The 21591-nt window shown below is 41.3% G+C and overlaps 1 protein-coding gene across 2 annotated transcripts in view; it reads right to left on the bottom strand.

Moving 5' to 3' along the window:
- The window catches only part of LOC135082118 (fatty acid synthase-like), an 85754-nt gene that overhangs the window by 1096 nt on the left and 63067 nt on the right, over window positions 1–21591 (bottom strand). For both annotated transcript variants that reach the window (XM_063976867.1, XM_063976868.1), the window contains 21 exons: window positions 19579–19748; window positions 18523–18786; window positions 18139–18259; window positions 17686–17979; window positions 16921–17364; window positions 15827–15997; window positions 15208–15338; window positions 14715–14865; window positions 14117–14288; window positions 13150–13262; window positions 12488–12649; window positions 10749–10877; window positions 10135–10214; window positions 8906–9061; window positions 5503–5754; window positions 4848–5001; window positions 4185–4389; window positions 3224–3374; window positions 1990–2161; window positions 907–1083; window positions 8–110 (listed from right to left, as the gene is read on the bottom strand). In XM_063976867.1, coding sequence (XP_063832937.1) covers window positions 8–110; window positions 907–1083; window positions 1990–2161; window positions 3224–3374; window positions 4185–4389; window positions 4848–5001; window positions 5503–5754; window positions 8906–9061; window positions 10135–10214; window positions 10749–10877; window positions 12488–12649; window positions 13150–13262; window positions 14117–14288; window positions 14715–14865; window positions 15208–15338; window positions 15827–15997; window positions 16921–17364; window positions 17686–17979; window positions 18139–18259; window positions 18523–18786; window positions 19579–19748 — 3772 coding nt within the window. The remainder of the gene's footprint in view (window positions 1–7; window positions 111–906; window positions 1084–1989; window positions 2162–3223; window positions 3375–4184; window positions 4390–4847; window positions 5002–5502; window positions 5755–8905; window positions 9062–10134; window positions 10215–10748; window positions 10878–12487; window positions 12650–13149; window positions 13263–14116; window positions 14289–14714; window positions 14866–15207; window positions 15339–15826; window positions 15998–16920; window positions 17365–17685; window positions 17980–18138; window positions 18260–18522; window positions 18787–19578; window positions 19749–21591) is intronic.

The raw sequence follows: 21591 nt of genomic DNA, 5'->3' as shown, positions 1-21591 counted from the left end.
GGTTTACCTTCACTCTCCAGTTTGGCAGCCAGCTCCAATGCAAGCAAAGAACCGAAACTGTATCCAAGGACCCAGAAGTTGGCTCCAGGCGCCAATCTTGAACGAACCGTCTGAAACAAATAAGGAATATAGAGTTTACTGCAACATTTGACTTGCAAATTAAGAAGTTTTGATGATGGTGATAGCGAGTAGATAATATAGAGTGAATGACTGATGGCCGCTAACAGAATTGAAGTCATCTGGAAAAGGGCAAAGTTTTAGCATTTTACCCCACTGGTGTTGACCTGAAATAAGTGACAGAACCTTACTAGAGACAATCAAATCACTAACTAATCGCGCTGCTAATCTGAAAGAGAGGCATATGGTAACAATGGACGTCATGGGTGGTCTTAGCTGATGCAAACGAGAGACCATAATTTTCACACTCCTTGTTATAGCTGGGCGTTCAGGTCATATAAAAGGAATTAGTGTAAGTCTTTAGTTCTTACTAGCTTTCCGCCCGCGGCTTCGCCCGCGTGGAATTTCGTTTGTTAAATTTTCCTGAATTTTCTTTGCTATAAACCTCACGGAGCCCGAGACTTTTCCAACGAATGCAAAACCGTGGAAATCGGTTCGTGCGTTCTGGAGTTATAGCGTCAGGGAGGAAAACCCGACTTATTTTTATATAGTAGATGATGTCGTCGGTCCACCTTGTGGATGGACGTCTCACGCTGCGTTTTCCGGTACGCGGCCTCCACTCCAGAATCTTGCTGCCCCATCGGCCGTCAGTTTTGCGTACTATGTGGACCGACGACATCATAAAGGTAGCAGGAAGGCGCTGGACGCAGGCCGCTACCAACCGGGCAACATAGTTCAGCAGTGGACGTCCTATGGCTGTAATGATGATGATGATGATTTAGCTCTTACCTCGTGCAGACGAGAGACCATCATATCCAGGGTCTCATGCTTGTGTTCAACCCCTAATTGCAGCGCGCAGACCTTGATCTTCAGCCGCCGGCACAACGGCTCCAGCGCCGCTGCACAACCCTCCAGTCCTGGTATAACGAACATCACGTTCTCCATCACGTGTATTGCTTCTTCACCCTAAAAAGAAGAAGAATATAGTAGACCACTAACGCCCGTATTCACAAACGATGCTTGCTTAGGTGAAAGCAAATCGAACGCACAGCATTGAATGCGCGTTCATGTTCGCGATCGCGAGATATAAAACCCATTTGGATATTGTGACAGTGAAAAATCATATGGCATTCTTTTGTTTTACTCTCTGTCGGTTGGATTCGATCAGTGCACACGTCTGTTGAAATTATTTCGCATTTTTACTTTAAAATATACCTGATCCCTTAATGTCAACTTGAGAAAGACGGAATACGTTGCTGAAACTGCATTTTATTGATACGACAGAATTAGAATAGTTAGTTCGATTAACATCCTCTGTGATTGCCTCGTGTGTCACCCTGTGCGTCCACGCGCACTGTGAGCCCTCACAGTAATGTTTGTGAATACGGGCGTAAGTACGGTTTTCAAGTGACATGAACTAGCTGCCTCCAGATATCTATCCCCACAGTCTAACCCGAACACAATTCAAATTCTTTAATGGAATGTAGCCCCTTTCAGGGAAGTTACATGTTTTAAATGACGGCCCACCATCATTTAGGGACAATATCGGATGGTGTTTAGAAGAAGTGGTGGAAGAAACTCAGTCACTTACGACTGGGGCTTCTTTAAGGTAAGAGTGAATAGGCATTTCCTGGGCAGGTGGTGTACCACCCTAGATTGCATCTACACTTGATTGTAGTCAAGACACTGGCCCATTTTTGTCCCGAAGCAGTGGTAGGGTTAATACTGGGACGTGTAAAAGTGCTCTAAAAGCCCATTTGCAAAAATAAACGAGTTTTATGAGTTTTAAATATGTGTCTGCATAATTGAACATTTCATTAGTATTAGTGTACCTACATCCTGTGGTTGAAATGATGGTAATGATTAGCTTACCTCAACTCCATCGCTGACCATCGTAGGCATGTAAATGAGCGGTTCGGAGACCAGGTTCTCCTCGCCGAAGTTCCTCATGAGGACTCGGAGACCAGCGGCGCCTTCGGCCGCGGCTGGGCGGGCGGCGGAGGTGGACGCGGCGGCTTCCCGCTGGGCGGTCAGCTCTACGAGTCTTTAGGGCAATATGGGCGTTAGTAGTAGGGAAATAAGGGTGAGATTTGAGTTCATTGATGATAGTATGACCACAGAATAATAATAAGTACTACCACAGAATAATAATAAGTACTTCGTACAGAAGATTTTCTTCGCGAAGGTATTTAAAAAATGTATGCTCAATGTCGTTAACAATATGGTGTAATTTAGCTTGTCTCAAGAGTCGAGCACCATTTTGTTGACAAACGTCAGTGATCGGTACTGCGCCGAAGACATAGGGCTGACTTCGGTAAAATGATGTGTGACGTGAGGTACCAAACTGCGGAAAATGGCGGAGGAAATACATGATTTAGCATGAATTATCATGAATAATATTAACTACTTATTTACCTCTCAGTGTCTTGAGGCAACTTAAAAAAGTACATTCTGTGTTTTTATTATTATTTAGGCAATTAAATACTGCACAGTATTTAGTACACCATTTTCTTTATTTTCTTCCATCATACACAAGAATACGCGTGCGTGAGTCAATGTTCGCTCGTATGTGAGGCCTTGTCGAATAGTATCCTGTAGGTGGGCCATCGTGCGTGTTTTGTTTTCGATGTAAACTCGCGGAGATGAACAGGCCTGGTATGACGTGCTACATTGAAGAAATGATAGTGTGCATATAGCAGTCTCTGAAAACGCGCCCATATCAAAATCAAGAATCTAGGTTATTTATTTATTCATTTATTTTAGCACATACATACATACAATGCACTGTGGCGGACTTAATGCTGGATGGCATTCTCTGCCAGTCAACCACGGGTCATGCAGAGAGAGTAAGGCGGTGCAAAAATTTTATGGTGCATAAATCATCGATGTAGATAAGGTGATTTTGTTTTAATACAAAAAGCATCAATCTTAATCGCAATAACAAGGAAGAAAGTGTTTTAAGGTCCTGGTGATGAAAATGATCAAGTATTTCTTACGATTCAGTATTTTGATGTACTAAATTGTAAAGGATTCCTAGCATTTTATCAAAATCCCGAAAAGGGTAGAGGGATAAGGAACGAAAAGGAATGTCTTATCTTCAACCAACCTGGCAAAGGTGAGGGTTCTGATGTCCTGAGCCGTGAGGAAGATCTCGAACTCTCTCTCCAGGGTCTGCTTGATCTCCACCGCCATCATACTGTCCATACCAAGCTCGGCCAGGGACACTTGCTGCGAGACCGTCTTCAGGTCCTTGATACCTGTACATAGTAGGTTCATGTAAATACCCGCCAAAGCGGCGCTCCAGGAACTTGACCATAGCCGTAAGGTAGCATCCCTATCGGTTTTCTACAGGCTACACTTCGGAGAATGTGCGAAAGAATTACACGAATTAATTCCACCAGCCCCCTTCCATCATCGGGGAACCAGACGCAGGTTAGCGTACCATCCCTATATTGTTGACTTTCCACCAGCTCGCACTAAGCGTTTCGATGACTCTGTTATAATGCGAACAGCTAGGGACTGGAATTCGTTGCCTGCTGCTGTCTTTCCCGAAAACTATAATCCGGGCCTCTTCAAGGCGAGAGTGAATAAGCACTTACAGGGCAGATATGTACCATCCTAGACTGCATCCCACTTAACATCAGGTGCGATTGTGGTCAAATACCTGCCTTGTTATGCATAAAAAAAAAATTAAAAAAATACCAAACCAAATGTGGCCCTGGTATATTGCTTGGGTATGGAGTCAAGTTTTTAAGTTTCGAGATATCTAATATCAGATATGCTGGTGACAAATCCAGTGTAGCTTCAATCCTAGATAAAAGTTAATATCTAATTAGATCTGTTATTTCTAATTTGCTGTATCATAAGTTTAAATAGGAACCAAATTCTAGTACCTACTTAGTACTATTAGTACTATTGGTTAGTTCAAAATAAGAGCCGAATAGAACAGCAGTGTCACAGATTTTTTCATCTCAGCTAGGTATTAGAAGTGGAAAGTACCCGTACAAAAACGAGTTTAATGCAATGCTATCATAAACATTTATGGTTACAGTTTTGTCTCTTCTTACCCATTATCTGAGCAACAGCATCCACGATGTTGCCACAACCAGAGCCTCCAGCCTTCTTCTCGGCTACCACGATGGAGGATACTACTGGGCTGTCCTGCTTCAAGAACTTGTCCAAAGCTAGCAAGCAGGAGGAGATTCTTTGCTGGAGGGTACCACCGATCTCGAGCTGGACGTCGTCATCTTGCATGTCGGCTACTAGACCGACCTAAGGAAGGTATAACATTTTATGTTATTTGTATCTTCTTCTTGACTTTTTGAATTTTACTCGTCAATGCTACAGTGCTGAGCAAGATACCTATTGGATCAATGCGTCCAATTGGTGACTTATCTTTGGATATAAGATACCTGAATCACAATAACTACCGACTATACATCACTCAGTGAGCTGCGAAAGAAAAGAGCTATGCTTGGGATCTTAGAAAACCCAGGATGAGGGCTTTCGGCATAAGAACAAAATGATACACAAACAAAACGGTGCTAGTAGAAAGGTCAGGGATCTTCTAAGGGCACAGTCATATTCCTAAAAAATTCTGGCATGAAAGAATAAACAATTATGGCTATTCCTTTGACCTTCAAATAGGAAAATTCAAGCTTTAAAGGGTCAGTGGTTCGGCTCTCATTGGGGTATATTGTTCAAATGAAATTGTTCATAACAGTACTCACATCTCCAACAGCTCCCCATTGCACGGCCAAAGCTGGTAGACCAAGCTTCTTCCTCCATTCACAGATCTTCTCCATCACACCGTTGGAGAGACCGTAGTTGGTCTGACCAGCGTTACCACGTCCACATGACACCGATGAGAAGACCACGAAGTTTCTGTAAATTGGAGTTGCTTGAGCTAGCTATAATGTATTTTGGACTGGTATATTTTGTCTTCCGGGTCATACTCTTGGAGTAGAGACTAAATGAGCTGATGATGATGATATTTATCAATCAATGTGGTTCCAGCTGAGTACAATAGAACCATCGTTACTATTCCCGTGGATGTCTTAAGGGAAAAATATGCGAACATCAGGCCTCCCAAACAGGCCGGACGGGCCAGGGGAGAGTAGACCAAAATCTCCATTTGCCTCTGGTAAATTAGAGAAGGTCCTGCTGTGGGGACTAAATGACTTGATGATTATGATTCGAATCAAAAGACCAATATGCTTATATTCAAAATACTGGGAACTATATGCAGAGGGAATATAGTTCCCAGTATTTTGAACTTTATTCCCTTGTCCTTATAACAAACCTTCCCAATTCCAAAAACAATAAATTGGACTTGTTATATTCGTGAAAGGCTTAAAATAATTATGAATTAACTGTTGCTCTTACCTCAATCCAGGGCAGTGTTTCTTCGACAGCTTGTCCAGATGCATAGTAGCAAGAGCCTTCGGACCGAACGAGGTCTTGAAGGTCTCAGGAGTTTGGTTCTGGAAGATGGAGTCTTTGAGCACCACCGCCAAGTTGAATATGGCGTCCACGTGTCCCATCGACTTGGCCATGAGGAGCATTTCCTCGCAGCCGCTTTCAGTGGTGACGTCATGGGTTGATATCTGGACGTCGGCGCCATAGCTGGCCCATGCTCTGAAGAACAGAAGGTAATTTGGTTTTGATGAAATTAATGATGAATGTTGTAGTTTTTCACATAGAGGTTTAATAGCGTGGATAGTTCTCTGTTTCGATGTAATGTTAGTATCGATATACATTATTATATGTCTAACGCTCACCTCAGTAAGTGCCTGAGGTATGGGAGCCCCCCTAGACAAAACGCACTTTTTGATCGAATCGAAAATCGAATCCGTCAAAACTTCATACAAAAAAGGGGCTTTTCGACCACTTTTCGACTGGTTTGCGATTATAATTTGCACTTTGTCTAGACCAGGGTTTCCCAATTTTTTTTGCCAAGGAACCCTAATTGATTATACTTTTCCTAGCGGAACCCCCGTACTACTCCGCCCGCACGCCCTGCCCCTCCCTTGTGCGTAAACAAGTCGGTGCGAGCGAACAACGTCGGTCACGAAACGTGGGATAATATTTTTTACGGAACCCTTGCGGCCTTTCCACGGAACCCCAGGGTTCCGCGGACCACCTTTCGGGAACCGCTGGTCTAGACCCACTGGAATGTTTTTGTAACGTCAAATGTCAGCGAGACTTCAGATCTCCTTCAGATTTATATGTGACGTCATAATAATGTCAATGTCACCCCTCCCGTGCCGCTCCCACACCTCAAACACTGACTGAGTTAAAGCGCTAGAGCCATAGTTATTTAAGTTGCCGATGTATTTCTGAAGACTACTGGTTGTTAATTTTAAAAGCCTTTGAATTTTTATATACCTAAAGCAAAATAAGTGAGGAGAGATTATTTATTTCAGCGTAAAATTGTCCCTAAATACTTTGGACTTAGCCCTAAGTTTTGGGAATGTAGGTAGGTTAGGTATTAAGGCTGTCTTTATTAATATAAACTTTAAATTAATTCCTTCAGTATCAAATTAATATGTTTATGCACCAACGTCGCAGACTGAACAATCCCTACTAATATTATAAATGCGAAAGTAACTCTGTCTGTCACACTTTGTTGTACGTTTCAACCAATGAACTGATTTTGATGAAAGGCATAGAGATTGAGGACATAGAATAGAAAGGAGGTTTTTGAAACAGGGACGTGCGCGATAAAGTTTTTCTGTGACAGACAAAATTTCACACGAGCGAAGCCGCGTGCAGAAGCTAGTTTTCTATAATTCTCAAAGTAAGTTAAAGTAACGATTTGAGTTGGACAAACCCTTGATAACATTAGTAATTCACCCGGAGCTTGGAATTTCTAGTACTTTACCCTTTTCGGCAACTATTCGTCTCATTTGAAACTTTCGGCTATTCTGTAGACGGAAATTCTATCTTTTGAATTAGGTTAGAATATTTGTATTTTGTTTGTCTGGAATTTGATGTAGAGAATATTATCTACTAGCTTTTGCCCGCGGCTTCACCCGCGTGAAATTTAGTTTGTCACAGATCGTCATAAATTATAGCCTATATGTTATTCTGGGTTATAAACAATAATACTGTAAAGTTTCATCAAAATCCATTCAGTAGTTTTTGCGTGAAAGAGCAATAAACATCCAGACATCCAGACATCCAAACTTTCGCATTTATAATATTATATTATTATCTATTAAGGCATAATCAGTGCCTAATTTATGGGAGCGGCATGGGAGGGTGGGTGATTTTGTAACGTCAAATGTCAGCGAGACTTCAGATCTCCTTCAGTGGGTCTAGACAAAGTGCAAATTATAATCGCAAACCAGTCGAAAAGTGGTCGCAAAGCCCCTTTTTTGTATGGAGTTTTGACGGATTCGATTTTCGATTCGATCAAAAAGTGCGTTTTGTCTAGGGGGGGCTGATGTGTATAGATGACCTACGCTGAACTGTCCCACCAAACTCAATGACAGGGGGGCGCTACCATCGTTCAACTATATGATTTCCAACATGGCAAAAATCGGAACCAGCGATCCGGTATTGACGGTGGCGCCCCACTGTCAATGTCATCGATAGGACGGTCCAGTATTTTGGAACTATACATCATGCTCTGTCACGTCATAATATGTCAATCTCACCCCTCCCATGCCGCTCCCTTGAAGACTGACTGCGTTTAGCGCTAGATCAATAGTCTTAATTCTATCTTTAAGTTAAGTATTTTATTGTACTGTTTGAGTTGGAGACAGTTTTTACCCTGCGATCTATGAGAACATGCTTTAGAACTTTTCTGCCCCAACGGACATTAGATTCACGAACTATGTGTCCCTCCCATTGCCAGTTAAGTTTGGCAATAATGCGGGTTATACCGGTCACTTTGATATTCTGTGAACTGACGATCTGGTGAAGGTCGCGGGTAGCACCTTGATTTTGGGCAGTGCAGGAACGGTTGTTGTGGAAATCCTTGGCATTTATCCAGAATTGGACGTCATTTGATTAAAAATAATGAATGAACTGCGACCCGATCAAGTTAACTGCGTACCTGGAATGCGACTCTCCCTCCCACCTATACCACCTCGCGTATGTCCCTATATAGGGACATACGCGAGGAGCTGCTGCAGGGAGTCGTGCTGGAGACGCACGGCCCCGCTTGGTACCCCGATCTAGTTGCGTCAGAGGCGAACTTCAAACGACTCAAGGCGTTCGCGTACAAGTGGCATGTGAGGAGGACAGCACCGGACAGTTCGGCGCCATAGGGTGCCACCTGTTTTTGTGATAGTCGCAGCCCCAGAACGGGGAGAGTAGCGCATAGGGACAAGGAAGTAGATCAAAGAATTTGTAGGGAGTCAAGCGTTGCGCGCGGCAGAGTGCAACCTGCTACGGCAGACGCAGTTCCGCGCGCATCTCCCGCGATTCGGCCAGTTATAACCGCAAGGTTGGCATGGCCATGGGTGGTGGTGGGTTGTCTCCCTCCCACCTACCTGTACACCGACGTCACGGCCGCCAGGTGCGCAGTTAACTCGAACGGGTTGTACTTTGCTTGTGATAAAAGCGGTTATAGTTCATTTCATCCACGAAGATGCGCCTCACCAATTTTTGGTCGAGGGGAGCGCGGGGTGCGGGGAGTTTGATCTGAGCAATCCCAGCGTCATTGTCGTAGTGTGCGTGTGCACTCATGGATGATTTAGCGTGTACCGATAAAACTCAAACATTAGCGGAAGAATGGTGGGGCGCGTCTTCGTGAATGAAACCATCTAAGCATCCTTACCTGAGCCTCGACGACTGGTAGCCATTGCTGACGCCCTTGCGAGAGGTGAGGAGCAGCTTCCTCCCGCCCCTCATGATGAGCCAGTCGGCCAGTTCAAGTCCGAATCCTCCCAGACCTCCGACTATGACGTATACGTTGTCCTCGTGGCACATGTATCTGTGGGAAGATTGACAGTTTAAGTTGCAGTAACAGTTTTTTTCACTGGTGCCTTTGGAATACGGTTGATGACACTGCGCACTTTTATGAGCCTCCCTTAGTAATGGGGTACGATGCTTCTTCTCAGCATTGGCCCATTTATTGTCCCATTTATTTATTGTCGCATTGCAGTGGTAGGGTTATTACTGGGACGTGTAAAAGTGCTTTTCAAAAGCCTACTTGCAAAACTAAAAGTTCTAATAAGTTATGCCACTTTTCGTTGCATATTCGTTCGTTTTTGATTTCGAAGTACTAAAGTCCAATGGTGGTTCCCGAAATCAATGTAATGAAAGTCACTTTAGCTTATCTGCTATGGAACTTACGCAACATTTTATCTGGGATCTGTGACAGAGTGAAAACCACGCGCGTGAAATTATAGGGAGAAGTAGGTATTTTATCCCAAGTTAATCTTTTTATTCTGTATCTTTTACCGACCTTATGTACCTACTAAAAAGTTAACAAACGTTCAATCTAATCTTTAACACGAAGTACGATTAAACTCCAAAATTCACATTAGCGGTGCAGCCATCCCAAAATAGTTCCCTTCAAGATCCCGCCTTCGCCGCAGGAATTCTTCACGGTGATTACAGGACCGGGCGAGATTATGCAAATGATAAATGGAGACGGAACTGTGAAGAAGTAAATAAATAAAACGTCCTTTATCTTCGTTGTGGAGCTGTATTTAAACTGGAAGTCTGAGATTTTATTGTGTACCGACTTAAAAATTAATAAAAGGGACATTCAGTACCCATTTCTCTTTTTCTTGAGATACTAGGAAGTTCAGATTCTGTAAATTGTTAAGATGTTGTCATATTTTCTTTGCATTGGTTTGGAATGTTTTTGAAATGAAATTGGAATTCAGATGAGATGACTTGACGGATGCCTGGTTTAGTGTACCAGCCTATTAGGGGTCGCGGATTTGATCCCCATCTCCATCTATAACTCAACTAACTACTTGATTGATCTGGGTGGTTTTGTGCTACTGGACGTATTTTTTCTGTCAACTGAACTATCTTAAATCGAAGAGAAGTTACCTTGGTACAGCGTCTATAGGCATGTGTGTGGGTTTGACAGGCCTGTGGCTGCGCTCTTCGTCGCGGATCTTGACAATTACCTGTTTAGGGAAAAAAGAAGTAGTATGTAATGTATTTATTAATTGGTTGATCAGTGTCTGTTAGTTGTTAGAGGGCAGTATCTCATGGTCCGTAATACTCGTAGTAGTTAAGTGTTTTCAAAAGAATTACTTGTCCCTTGTCTGGTACCCATAGTGCAAGAATTGTTGCATTTAGGAGTGGATGGTGCAGTGTACTTATAATTTACTAGTGGCCGCCCGCGACTTCGTACGCGTGGATCCCGTTTTTCACCCTTAGGTGTGGAGTTTCGTAAAATCCTTTCTTAGCGGATGCCTGCTTACGTCATAACATCTACCTGCATGCCAAATTTCAGCCCGATCCGTCCAGTGGTTTGGGCTGTGCGTTGGTAGATCACTATGTCAGTCAGTCACCTTTGACATAAATTAAATTTAAATTCAAAAGTATTTACTTGTTCCTGGTCTGTTGTAGTAGTACCCATAGAGCAAGCTTCGCTGTGTAAGACTGGATGGTGGTCGTCCTAAGGATTATTATTATTATGATTATGTCTCGCTCACCTTCCCGATATGCTTGCCGGCAGCCATGTACCGGAAGGCGGTCTCCACCTCATGCTTCTCAAAGGTGCAGTACGTGAGTGGACGCACAGCGCCACTTTCGATTCCTGACAGCAGCAGGTCTTGGAGACGCTATAGGAAGATGTGGTGGTTAGAAGACTGGTAGATAACTTAATTCATGCTTGACTTTAACCCTTAAGTAACACCGTGGGGTATTTTTTTACCCCAGGCGCATAAAAATTCACATATCTTTTTTTCTACCGAAGCTAGTGCAATGTCGTTTTGTGTATTCTCAATGCAAAGTGTGCGCTTTAAGCTCGTAGACGCGGTATGTGAAAAAAATCATCTGTTTGGCTTGTACAGGTAGGTGGGGTGGAAAATTACCCCAGGGTGTTAGTTACGCATGCTTTCATTTATCATCACCTAACATTTTATTAATAGGTTTCTACAATATGGAAACAAAATGAGTAAAAATTTATATGTCAATTAAGTAGCACGTTGTCTCGAGAATGCAGAGAAATAAATAGAGCTTGATTTACATGATACTTTTCAAACTTTGAAGACATCCCCTCAGAACACAGCGTTCATAAATTCGACACAGAAATAGAGCCCAAAAGTGATAATTACTTAATAATTCAGCGTGTCTGATGTGTTTTGAAAAAAAAAATAATTAGGAATAAAATAAATAAAAAATATATTTTCATAATTTTATTAAAAAAAAGTTTTTTTATTTTGCTTTATTATAAAGACAGAAATTTTCGTTTTATTTCATTTTGTGTTTAAAATATGTATAAAACATCTATTCAATGTCCGATTAGTGTAAGTTTTTGGTTCCCACAATAACTTTCCAAGATTTTTCTAAAAGACCATTGTGGAGACTATTAGTTGCCAATGAAAAAATCTTTGCTTTTTGTTATGATTGATTTAAGATGTTTCTTTACGCTAGATAGACGTTTTTTTAAAACAATAGTATAATTTTGTGAGTCCATTAATTCACTGTAAATCACAAATTAAATTGATTTTAAATATTTACTTAAAATTTTTCTATTTCCGTTTGGGGAATTTTTTTACCCCAGGGTGTTCAAAGTGTAACCAAAAATAAGGATGTTACTTAAGGGTTAAAGCAGACGAAGAAAGTAACCTTTGATGCAATTAAGTTGCAAACAATCATGTTCACTGATAGATAGATTACATAAAACGCAAAAAAAGAGTGAGAAGATTTTTAAACCTTAATAAAATCTATAGCCTCAGATGGCCTTTCTTCTACTAAAGCCTGGTCCGTGAGCACGTAGAATCCCGTCCAATGACCCCAAGCTACCCATCCTTATCGCTTGCGCGTAATTATATTGCTGTCGCGACTGTACGACGCGCGCCCGCAGTGAGTGTGCAAGCGCGACAGCAACATAATTACGTGCGAGCGACAAGGATGGGCAGCTTGGGATCATTGGACGGGATTCTACGTGCTCACGGACCAGGCTTTAGACGACTGCTTAATGAGAAATTGGCTGCGCTACTGAGACATTGGACATGGTGGTTCAATTTCCACTTTTCATATTGCAGCTTGTTTTCATGTTTCATAAAAATTTTGAAATCTTAAAGTTAGTCTACTTGAACTATGAAACTAGCAAGTAGGTAGGATTAAGCAAGAGGCGTAAAATTACCTTAGGTGCCTAAGTAAAAAAGGCAAGTAAAAAACAAAAGAAAGGAAGAAGAAAAGAAAAAAAAAACAACATGATTCTTACCTTCCTGAAGTCTTCGCTCTGGTCGAAGATGTAATCCAACATGATCCCGTGGAAGGACGTCTCCTTGAGGAAGAAGTACATCCCGATGGGAGTGTTGTTGCTGATGTCGAACTTGCCGATCTCGAGGAAGCGGCCTCGGTAGCAGAGACACCTAACGGACGCCTGGTGGAGAAATATCCTCATTAATGTCGTTAAGTTAGAGGTAGGATAGCCATTTCCTCCGTGGTTGAGGATTCTGGGTGAAGCTCGCTTCCACCTTCGGCCTGATCGTCACTTACCATCAGGTGAGATACAGGCTAAGAGCTTTCTCGTTGTAGATAAAAAAGGTACCATCATAATCGTCATCAAGGTCGGACAAAATATGAATTTGAATGTTTTCATCATCAGGCTAATAATAGTCTCCATTGCAGGGAAAATACTTTCCAATTGATCATTACGCAAATGGGAGATTTCGTTCACAACAAAGTAGCTAGCTTAGTAGAGGAGCTACGCGATGCCACATCATCAACGTCATAAGCTAATTCGTCTTCTTGAACATTGTCTTCTCATACCAGTAGTAATATCAGCAGTTCATCTATTTTTTTTTCTTTTGCATTTTAAAGCACTGCTAAACTAAGTAATTTGCTTGACTTTTTGCCCTACTTTTTGGAATAACATCTTACATGTAGCTTCTCGTCAGATAGCGAGTTGAGGACTATGTCGACTCCCTTGCCCTTGGTCTCCCGACGGATCATGTCTTCGAAGGAGGTGTCACGGGAGTTGCCGATGTGGCTGTCTGTAACAAACACACGCAAAATACTATCAAGCTCAAGTTTAAACTATTATTGGACAGAAAAAAATGAAAACTTCTGGTCATGGTCATGAGAATTCCTTCAGGAATTTAGGTAAGCATTTCCGTGAACTGTCAAAGCGTACTATTGTAGCTACAGAGATAGTTGTAAAGAAACGTTTGAAAAACTAATACCAGGCCTGTTCATCTCCGCGAGTTTACATCGAAAACAAAACACGCACGATGGCCCACCTACAGGATACTATTCGACAAGACCTCACATACGAGCGAACATTGACTCACGCACGCGTATTCTTGTATATGATGGAAGAAAATGGTGTAATAAATACTGTGCAGTATTTAGCTGCCTAAATAATAATAAAAACACAGAATGTACTTTTTTAAGTTGCCTCAAGACACTGAGAGGTAAATAAGTAGTTAATATTATTCATGATAATTCATGCTAAATCATGTATTTCCTCCGCCATTTTCCGCAGTTTGGCACCTCACGTTACATCATTTTACCGAAGTCAGCCCTATAGCTTCGGCGCAGTGCCGATCACTGACGTTTGTCAACAAAATGGTGCTTGACTCTTGAGACAGGCTAAATTACACCATATTGTTAATGACATTGAGCATACATTTTTTTAAATACCTTCGCGAAGTAAAATTTCTGTACGTAGTAGGTACTTATTATTATTCTGTGCTAATACGAAAAAGGCAAAGGATTTAAGCACAGGTATGGATTGCTTATGGCATGAAGTAGTCTTAATCATGGGTTAAAGGCCTCGGGCGCCTCTGTAACAGGCGTGGATTAGGATTGACACAGTTCAGATACTATAGCTACACAAAAATCTTACCTTTAAGCTGCGGGAATAGCTTCTTGATGAAGGCTCTCTTCTCAGCAGTTCCGACTGTGGTGAAGACCTCACAGCCGTAATGTAGCGCCACATTGATGGCGGCCTGCCCCACTCCTCCAGAACCGGCGTGGATCAGGATCGATTCACCACGTTGGAGCTGGCCTACCATTACCTACATACAAATATTAATAGTAATCTAAGAACATTTTGACGCGAACGCAAACAAAGGTAGGGTAAAGCCCATGTTGAGAAAACAGAATCGATACTCGTATGTGAGAATAGTTTATTAATAGTTTGGTACTTTTCGCTACTTCACAGGGTTTTGATGAAGCTTTACAATGATAACCTACCTAGCTTAAATTTAGTATAATAGGTTCTTACGTTAGTTTGATTCTACAGTGGGCAAACGAATACCTTTAATTTCTGTGTTGTTAACTGCGGTATGTTTTCCAATATAGAAGTGATTTTGCAATTTAGGTGTCCCATTTATATGACAACACTAATAGCGCTAGGCGCTGAGAAAAAGTGGAGGAAGAAAATCACCTTTGTAGCATCCTAATTCCTATTACCTATTACCTACTTGCGCCTAGAATCTTACCATTGCATAATACACGGTGCCATAAGCCACAGGCACGGTGGCCGCCTCCTCGAAGCTCCACTCATCGGGAACGCTCCAGATCAGACACTTGTCACCTTCCACCATGTTCGCCATGCCAGCACTGCGGATCATGGCCATCACTCGGGAACCACTGGAAAAGATGGCTGGAGTCAGTGATTGGGAAGATGAGAAGACGATATTGCTAGATAGACGGATGGTTTCAAGCTAAGAGGTTCCTCTCAACTCCCAGTGTGTTTACACCATGCTTACACTTAGAAAAAGCGTTGATCAAAGAGTTGGATTGTATTTAAGATCTTTATTGCCTGATAGACTAATGATCTGAAGCTGTGTTACTGTTTAGGCTAAATCTCGGTGGATTAAAAGAGATCTTAGCAAGCCGGTTAAGAATGGTCACTGCATTCAAGGTGACGCCGCCTCAAAGGATTTTGGACGCTACTCAAAGGTCTATTAGGTGTAAAATCTGTTGACTTACTTGGGAGTCCTGCCAACGATTTCGAATCCCTGGACGCACTCCTGGGCCAGTCTGCCGCGAGCCACAGCGTCTACTGTGACGCGGCCTGTCGCCGTCATGACGTCACGGAAGTTCAGGGCCGAGCAGTATACCTGGGGGAATCAGCTTAGTATGATGAAGAAAGTGCAAGAGAACCGCTAATAAAAGGACCTATTTCACCACTTATTTATAAAATCCTCGATAGCCAATTAGGAACTTCGTTTGTTCGTTTCAGTCAAATATCGTCCACAGCTGGACAAAGGCCTCCTCCAAGAATTCCCTTAACGACCGGTCCTATTAATTAAGAACATTATCTGTCAGATAAACTAAAATTTTTGGTAGCATAGGTCTTTGAAGAGATAGTCAAGACGTCATCTGCATAGTAAGTTGGGGAGATACCCAAATAAATACTTGTTTTTTCAAGATTTCACTCTATTAGTCAGAATAATAAATATTTTATCCATACCAAATACCAGCTTTCTATTGTTAAGAATCTCCGATATAGATCACGGACAAATAGAATTTCTTGAAACTACGGAACTCTATTAATTTTCTGCATGAACTACCCAATCATCCAGCAAAGACAAACCCAGTTACTTACATGGATAAGCACACTCGAAGGGGTCTTGAAGGTCTGGTTGGGCCTGATAGGTCCTTCCAGCCACCTCATGGAAGACAAGTCTCCGATGGTGACGGTGTTGACGTAGCCGTGATCAGCGCGGACAGTGTCTAAGTCCCCGAGGAGAAGATGGCGGTATGTTCCCCATTGACCCTGGAGAATCGGCAGGAATTAGTGTATTGTTTCAATTATTAAGACCTAATGTGAATGCTAATGTGTTTATGCAATAAACGATTGAGTATTGAGTATTATCAGCCTATGTAAGGTCCATTCAACTCTAAGCGACAATTTGGTGTCCTTTAATCACCCATGGATAAGATGACCTAGGTGATCAAAGTGGACTGCAGTTTAATTACAATTTATTATTATTATTATGTACACACACACAGTTTTGTTTTTTAAATATTATCTTTTTATTTATAAATATCTTATCACATCTTTTCTACTTCGTCTATATCGTATATTATTATTTTCTACTACGTCTGTATATACATTTAAAATTTATACGCGCACTATTATTATTATTTATGTATGTATATTTTATGCAGTATAGGTTAGTGTCCGTGACTCTCACTCGGCATGGGGCACACTGAAAACCAGCGTCGTGGCTTCCCTCACCGGGGGCCACGGCATATGCTGAGTGGGGTCCCATTGCGTCCATGGCAATAAATGTTTCTTTCTTTCTTTCTTTCTAATTATTATTTTAGTTTCCATGATCACCTATGTGAAATAGACCCATTGATCAAAGTGGAATAGACCCATTTTCCAAGCACCTAATCCTTCTCAAGGAATCGTTCAATGAATATTTTTTATGCCTAATAATGTTAGTCCATTTGCAAGATCGCACACGAAAAGTTGTGAGACAATTACGTATGACAATTTACAAACAGCAAAGTGGAACCAACTTATAGATTATATAAGAATATACGGACAGTATAACTCCTAGCAGAAATTATGATGCACACCACAGTAGGGGCATTTCGGAGACCTTATTAGGGGCACAAAAACAGGTGGAGTTCTATTCATTACAACGACATAAAGTACATGATTACTTGAACACTTTAACTTTAACTTACATCTTGGAAAACATTCATGGCCAAGTCCTTATCCAGTTGCTCCTCATACATTTCCAAGTCAGGATTGAACGGTGGCGCTGACGGGTCGGCGATAAGCAGTCCATACACGACCTCACCACCAGGTTCTCTTCTCAAACAGTTGACTAGACCTAGCAGACCGTTGATGTGCTCATCTTGGTTGTAAAGCACGACCTTCTGACCTTCTTTAAGTTCTTCTTTAACTTTATCCACCCACGAGAATGTCTGATCAGTGGTGACGATTTTGACGAACTTAGCAGGGCGAGCTCCTACCCTCTTTCTCAAGAGGACTATGTATTCAAGGCCTGTGTCCTGAATGGTGATGATATCGTACTTGTCCGAGAAACGCTTGGGGTCGGGACGGTCTTTTTCTCTGCTCATGATGAAGGCTTTGTCGCGGAGGGTTCCTAAAGCTTGTTGGAGAACCTATTTGGGATAAATTGAAATAATTAATATTATGTTGAAGCATTTACTGGTAACAGTGGTACTTGACTGGCCACTTTTACCAGTTTATTATTTTTTTGGGAAAACCTTTTAAGAGCCTAATAAAATTGCAAGTAAATTACTCAATATGACTATTGTGACTGAAGACAACATCAATTTAACATTTCGATTCAGTGAAGTTAAAAAAATAGAAATTACCTATGCCAAAAAGCTTTAATTACTAAGTATAAATTGTCTGGGGACCCTATTCCTTTCGATGTTCGTTGACCGCATTTTAATGTTAGTATTTATTTTAGTACTTACATCGTCTCTCTTCAGAAGGTTAGCACCAACAAACATCAGCGTATTCGATTCTCCAGACAGCTTCTTATTCTCCACTGTGACGGTGTGAGGCATATCCTCAATAGGCTCTTCAGATATCAGCAGAAGCTCTGCTTGTACCAGAGGCAGGTCACCCAGGATGTCCCCAATAGCCGGGATTATTGGCTCGAGGTTGTTCTTCTTGTATTCCTCGTCGACCAACTCAATGCTTTTGACTTTGTAAGTTTGTATGTTCTCGTGAATAAGCTGGATATTCGCACGGAGGATGTCTTCGATCTGGATTATGAACATTTTTGTTACTGAGATTTGCAAGAACTTTCAAATAAAGAAGCTGATGTTATTGTAGTAAGTGCAACATAAACTTCTTTCAATATGGTTGGTGTACAAACTGTTTTTTTTACTAATCAGTGAATGCAGCTCTGAAGAAACTCTTACCTTCATCTTGCCAGTCCCAAAGTTGGGAATGAAGACATTCTTCTCCAATACCGGCACACCAAGTGGGATCCTCTTCGAAATGGGAGTTGCGTGGAGACCTCGGATCTCAACTCCACCGGCCCTAAAAGATGCCAGTATTGTTTTCACTGTCTTAAAATGGACCATCCTAGCCATATATTTGGAGCTATCTGTCGGTGTCCCTCAGATTAGTAACTTTTGCTTTGAATGAAGGAGACGCTTGCTAAAACAGTGTTGGGTAGCCCACAGCTCTTGACAAAGGCTTTTAGAATTTAGATGGCCAAAAAATTGTTCAAGGCAAGTTAAAGAAGAACCTTACAGCACACATAATCAAAAGAACTTAGAGTGTATTAAATTGTACATTACCTGATGACATCAACATCAGGGTAAACCCGAACTTCAAACGAGTGCTTAGCCGAGTCTGGGTTCATCTTGGAAATGGCATTATAATGCATATTGGCGTCGATCGACATCTTCTCGATCCTGGTGGGGACGAAGAGTCCTCGCGTGTCCTGGCCGATGATCTTCATCTGGAGCATGCAGTCCATGAAGGTGACCCAGTTGTTGACCCAGGCCAGCCTACCACGGCTGCCTTCGACGTTGCAGCCGATTACGCCGCGGAAGAGGCCACTGTTGAAGATTTTAATGATAAATTAATTGAGTAGAAGCAAGTCTTGTATCCGACTTTGTGGTGAAGTGGTTAAACAAAAAAGTGGGGGTACCTGCAATCAGCGTCAAATACTCGTAGTTCGTGACGCCAAATGTAGCCAAAAAGTTTGCAACACGTCTTAGTTACAATGGGGGCTATCGTTTTTATACTTAACAGTTTGCACCCCTGGCGATTGACAGGACCTTACTCTATAGTGGCGCCATCTTAATGAGTGCAAATGCGATAGTCCTCCTACCACTTTCGCGCTCACCAGTTGGTGCCACTGTCTTCGCTACTAGCAAGTGACAGGACCTTACTCTACAGTGGCGCTAACTGGTGAGCGCTAAAACGATAGCCCTCATTGGAATAAGGTTGTGTTATCAACTTTTTGGCCATTTTGGGTGTCACTAACTATTTAACGCTGACTGTACCTACTGATGATATTGTTGATGATACTGAAAATTTGAAGTGTTTTATTCCCACTAGTGTGAAAAGTGGTGCGGTTCATACCATATCAATAAAATCATGTAGAGGCATTTCGAATAACTGCTTCAATCAACTTAAGCTTCATAATTACCTTCTTAACACTAAATTGTGACCTGGTGTTAGATTCTAAGAGATCAATCAATCAATCAATAAATCCTGATTATTGTTTACTAACAGAAACACCAGGTTAACTTTTTTCATTTTTTTTGACGTAGTAGTTTAACTGTATATAGTTACATTTCCAGGTTTTAAAAAAACTAACAACTTCTGACCAGCTTCGTTTATACCTGTACTGGTATCCTCTCAGTCTCAGTTCCTTGTAGAAGTCTTTGGTGAGGAGATGCTTGATGTTGGGCCCTGTGGACTCGGGCACTGGCGGAATGACTCTATAGTCCTGGCCCACGTTCTTCTTGGCGTAGATACGTCCAGTTACAATGGATGCGCCGCTCTCTACGATCTGTGGAGAAAGATAATATTATCTATTAATTATTTTTGAGAGATAAGTATTCTTCTTCTTCTTCCTCGGTCCTTCACTGATGAGGAACACATTATAGTGTTCCTCCACAGACTGCGGTCATAAGTTGAATTGAGCGCACGATAGGATAGGAATTTTGGGAGATATAGGTACTTTAATGTCTAGATTTTTTAAATCAACTTAAAACTAGAATCTTTCTAGTATTTTTATGGTAGACGTTTTGGTCCGCAAACCTATCAAACATTTTTGCGACTCTAAATTCTTGCCTAGATTTCTTAGCTCCATAGAGACTTTGTTTTCCAATAGAAATTGAAAAGGATTCAAAAGTTGAATCATTTCATTTTGAATTGCAGACGACGACAGATCGCAAGCTTGCAAGCACTGGAGTACCTACCTACCTAACTTAAAAGAAGAGTCATTTTGTAGCAATAATAATACAAATTTGTATTCGAGTGAATTTTATCTATCAATATTTGAATTGAAACCGTGTGACTAAGGCAAATGTAAATAGAGATAACGATTGTAGTTAATTAATGATTAGGTGCCAGGTGCTAATTTATGTAATTAGTTATTCCTAAAGTGATTTTATCAGCTAATGTTGTAATTGCCTAATTAGAATATGACTAGATAACAGATGAACATAATATCTAAATTCGATACCTACATACTTTATTATTATCATCTATTTTAATATCTGATAAAAAAGCCAATCTTATTGGGGAAGGCCTATGTTCAGTAGTGGAAATCCCGTGGCTGAAAATGACTTTGAATGCTCGAACTAATCTAAAAGCACCCACCGGGATCCAAACCATTGACGTTGTAGTCAGTTAGGTAAACGAACCAATATTCCGCGCGTTCGTTTATTTTATTAGCAAGTTATTATTATAAGTACCTACCAGCCCGAGTGAGGCTAAATAGCCATCATGAAATTTCATAACAGTCACGCACGCACGGACCAAGCAAAATACAGCATCTTATACAGTCGCAATAAGAACGATTTTGCCACCAATTTTAGGCTAATACGCCGGCGACTGTACTTATTGGATAATAAATATTACACAAACCACAGGTGTGCGTGAATTTTGGCGAAAAACCGATACTTTCCCCATTAATCATGCCGTAATATTGTATTTTTCCTAAATAAATTTTCTCCGATGTTAAGAGATACTAAGTACCAAACATTGATGGGTCGGTAACGTAATAAAGTACCTGCTTTTATAAAATTGGCTTCTAGGAAACTGTTCATTGAACAACAAATTGTTCATTGAAGTTAGAATAATATTTTCTCTGAATGTTGATTTTATTGGAAATGAAGAGGTAGAGTATCTCATTTATACCGTTCTTTTGAGTTTCCTCGAATTTTATAAATCTAATTGATTAACCAAAAGTCTCGCTGACGTTTGGCATTATAAAACACCCTCCCGTGCCCCTTCCATACAGGCACTGACTCAGTTGAGCACTAGACGGTTTAGAAGCTGTCTTCGTCTAATCTTTATAAAAACAATGTGACCAGCTGGGCAAGGATGTGCGGTACGATAAAAGCTTATCGTGGTATTATATCAATTTGAAGATGACTAATGTGTAGGATTATAATTTCCAGGTAATCGATAAATGCCTTGATAAGATATAATTTATCCTGCAGGTGGGCGAAAGGGTAAAGTCTACAATAACACATCAGTGACTCAGACTTTATTAACTTTTAATTATCTACATCTAGCTAGGTAGTAGCTACCACCATCTTGCCTAACACCCGTATTCACAAACGATGCTCGCTTAAGTAAAGCAGCAAATCGAACGCACAGCGTTGAATAGAGCTTTGTGATTG

This window comes from Ostrinia nubilalis, chromosome 21 (assembly GCF_963855985.1).
Source record: "Ostrinia nubilalis chromosome 21, ilOstNubi1.1, whole genome shotgun sequence".
NCBI classification, from domain to species: Eukaryota; Metazoa; Arthropoda; class Insecta; order Lepidoptera; family Crambidae; genus Ostrinia; species Ostrinia nubilalis.
Note: the sequence above shows the minus strand (reverse complement) of the source record. Positions and strands in the feature narration are given on the sequence as shown.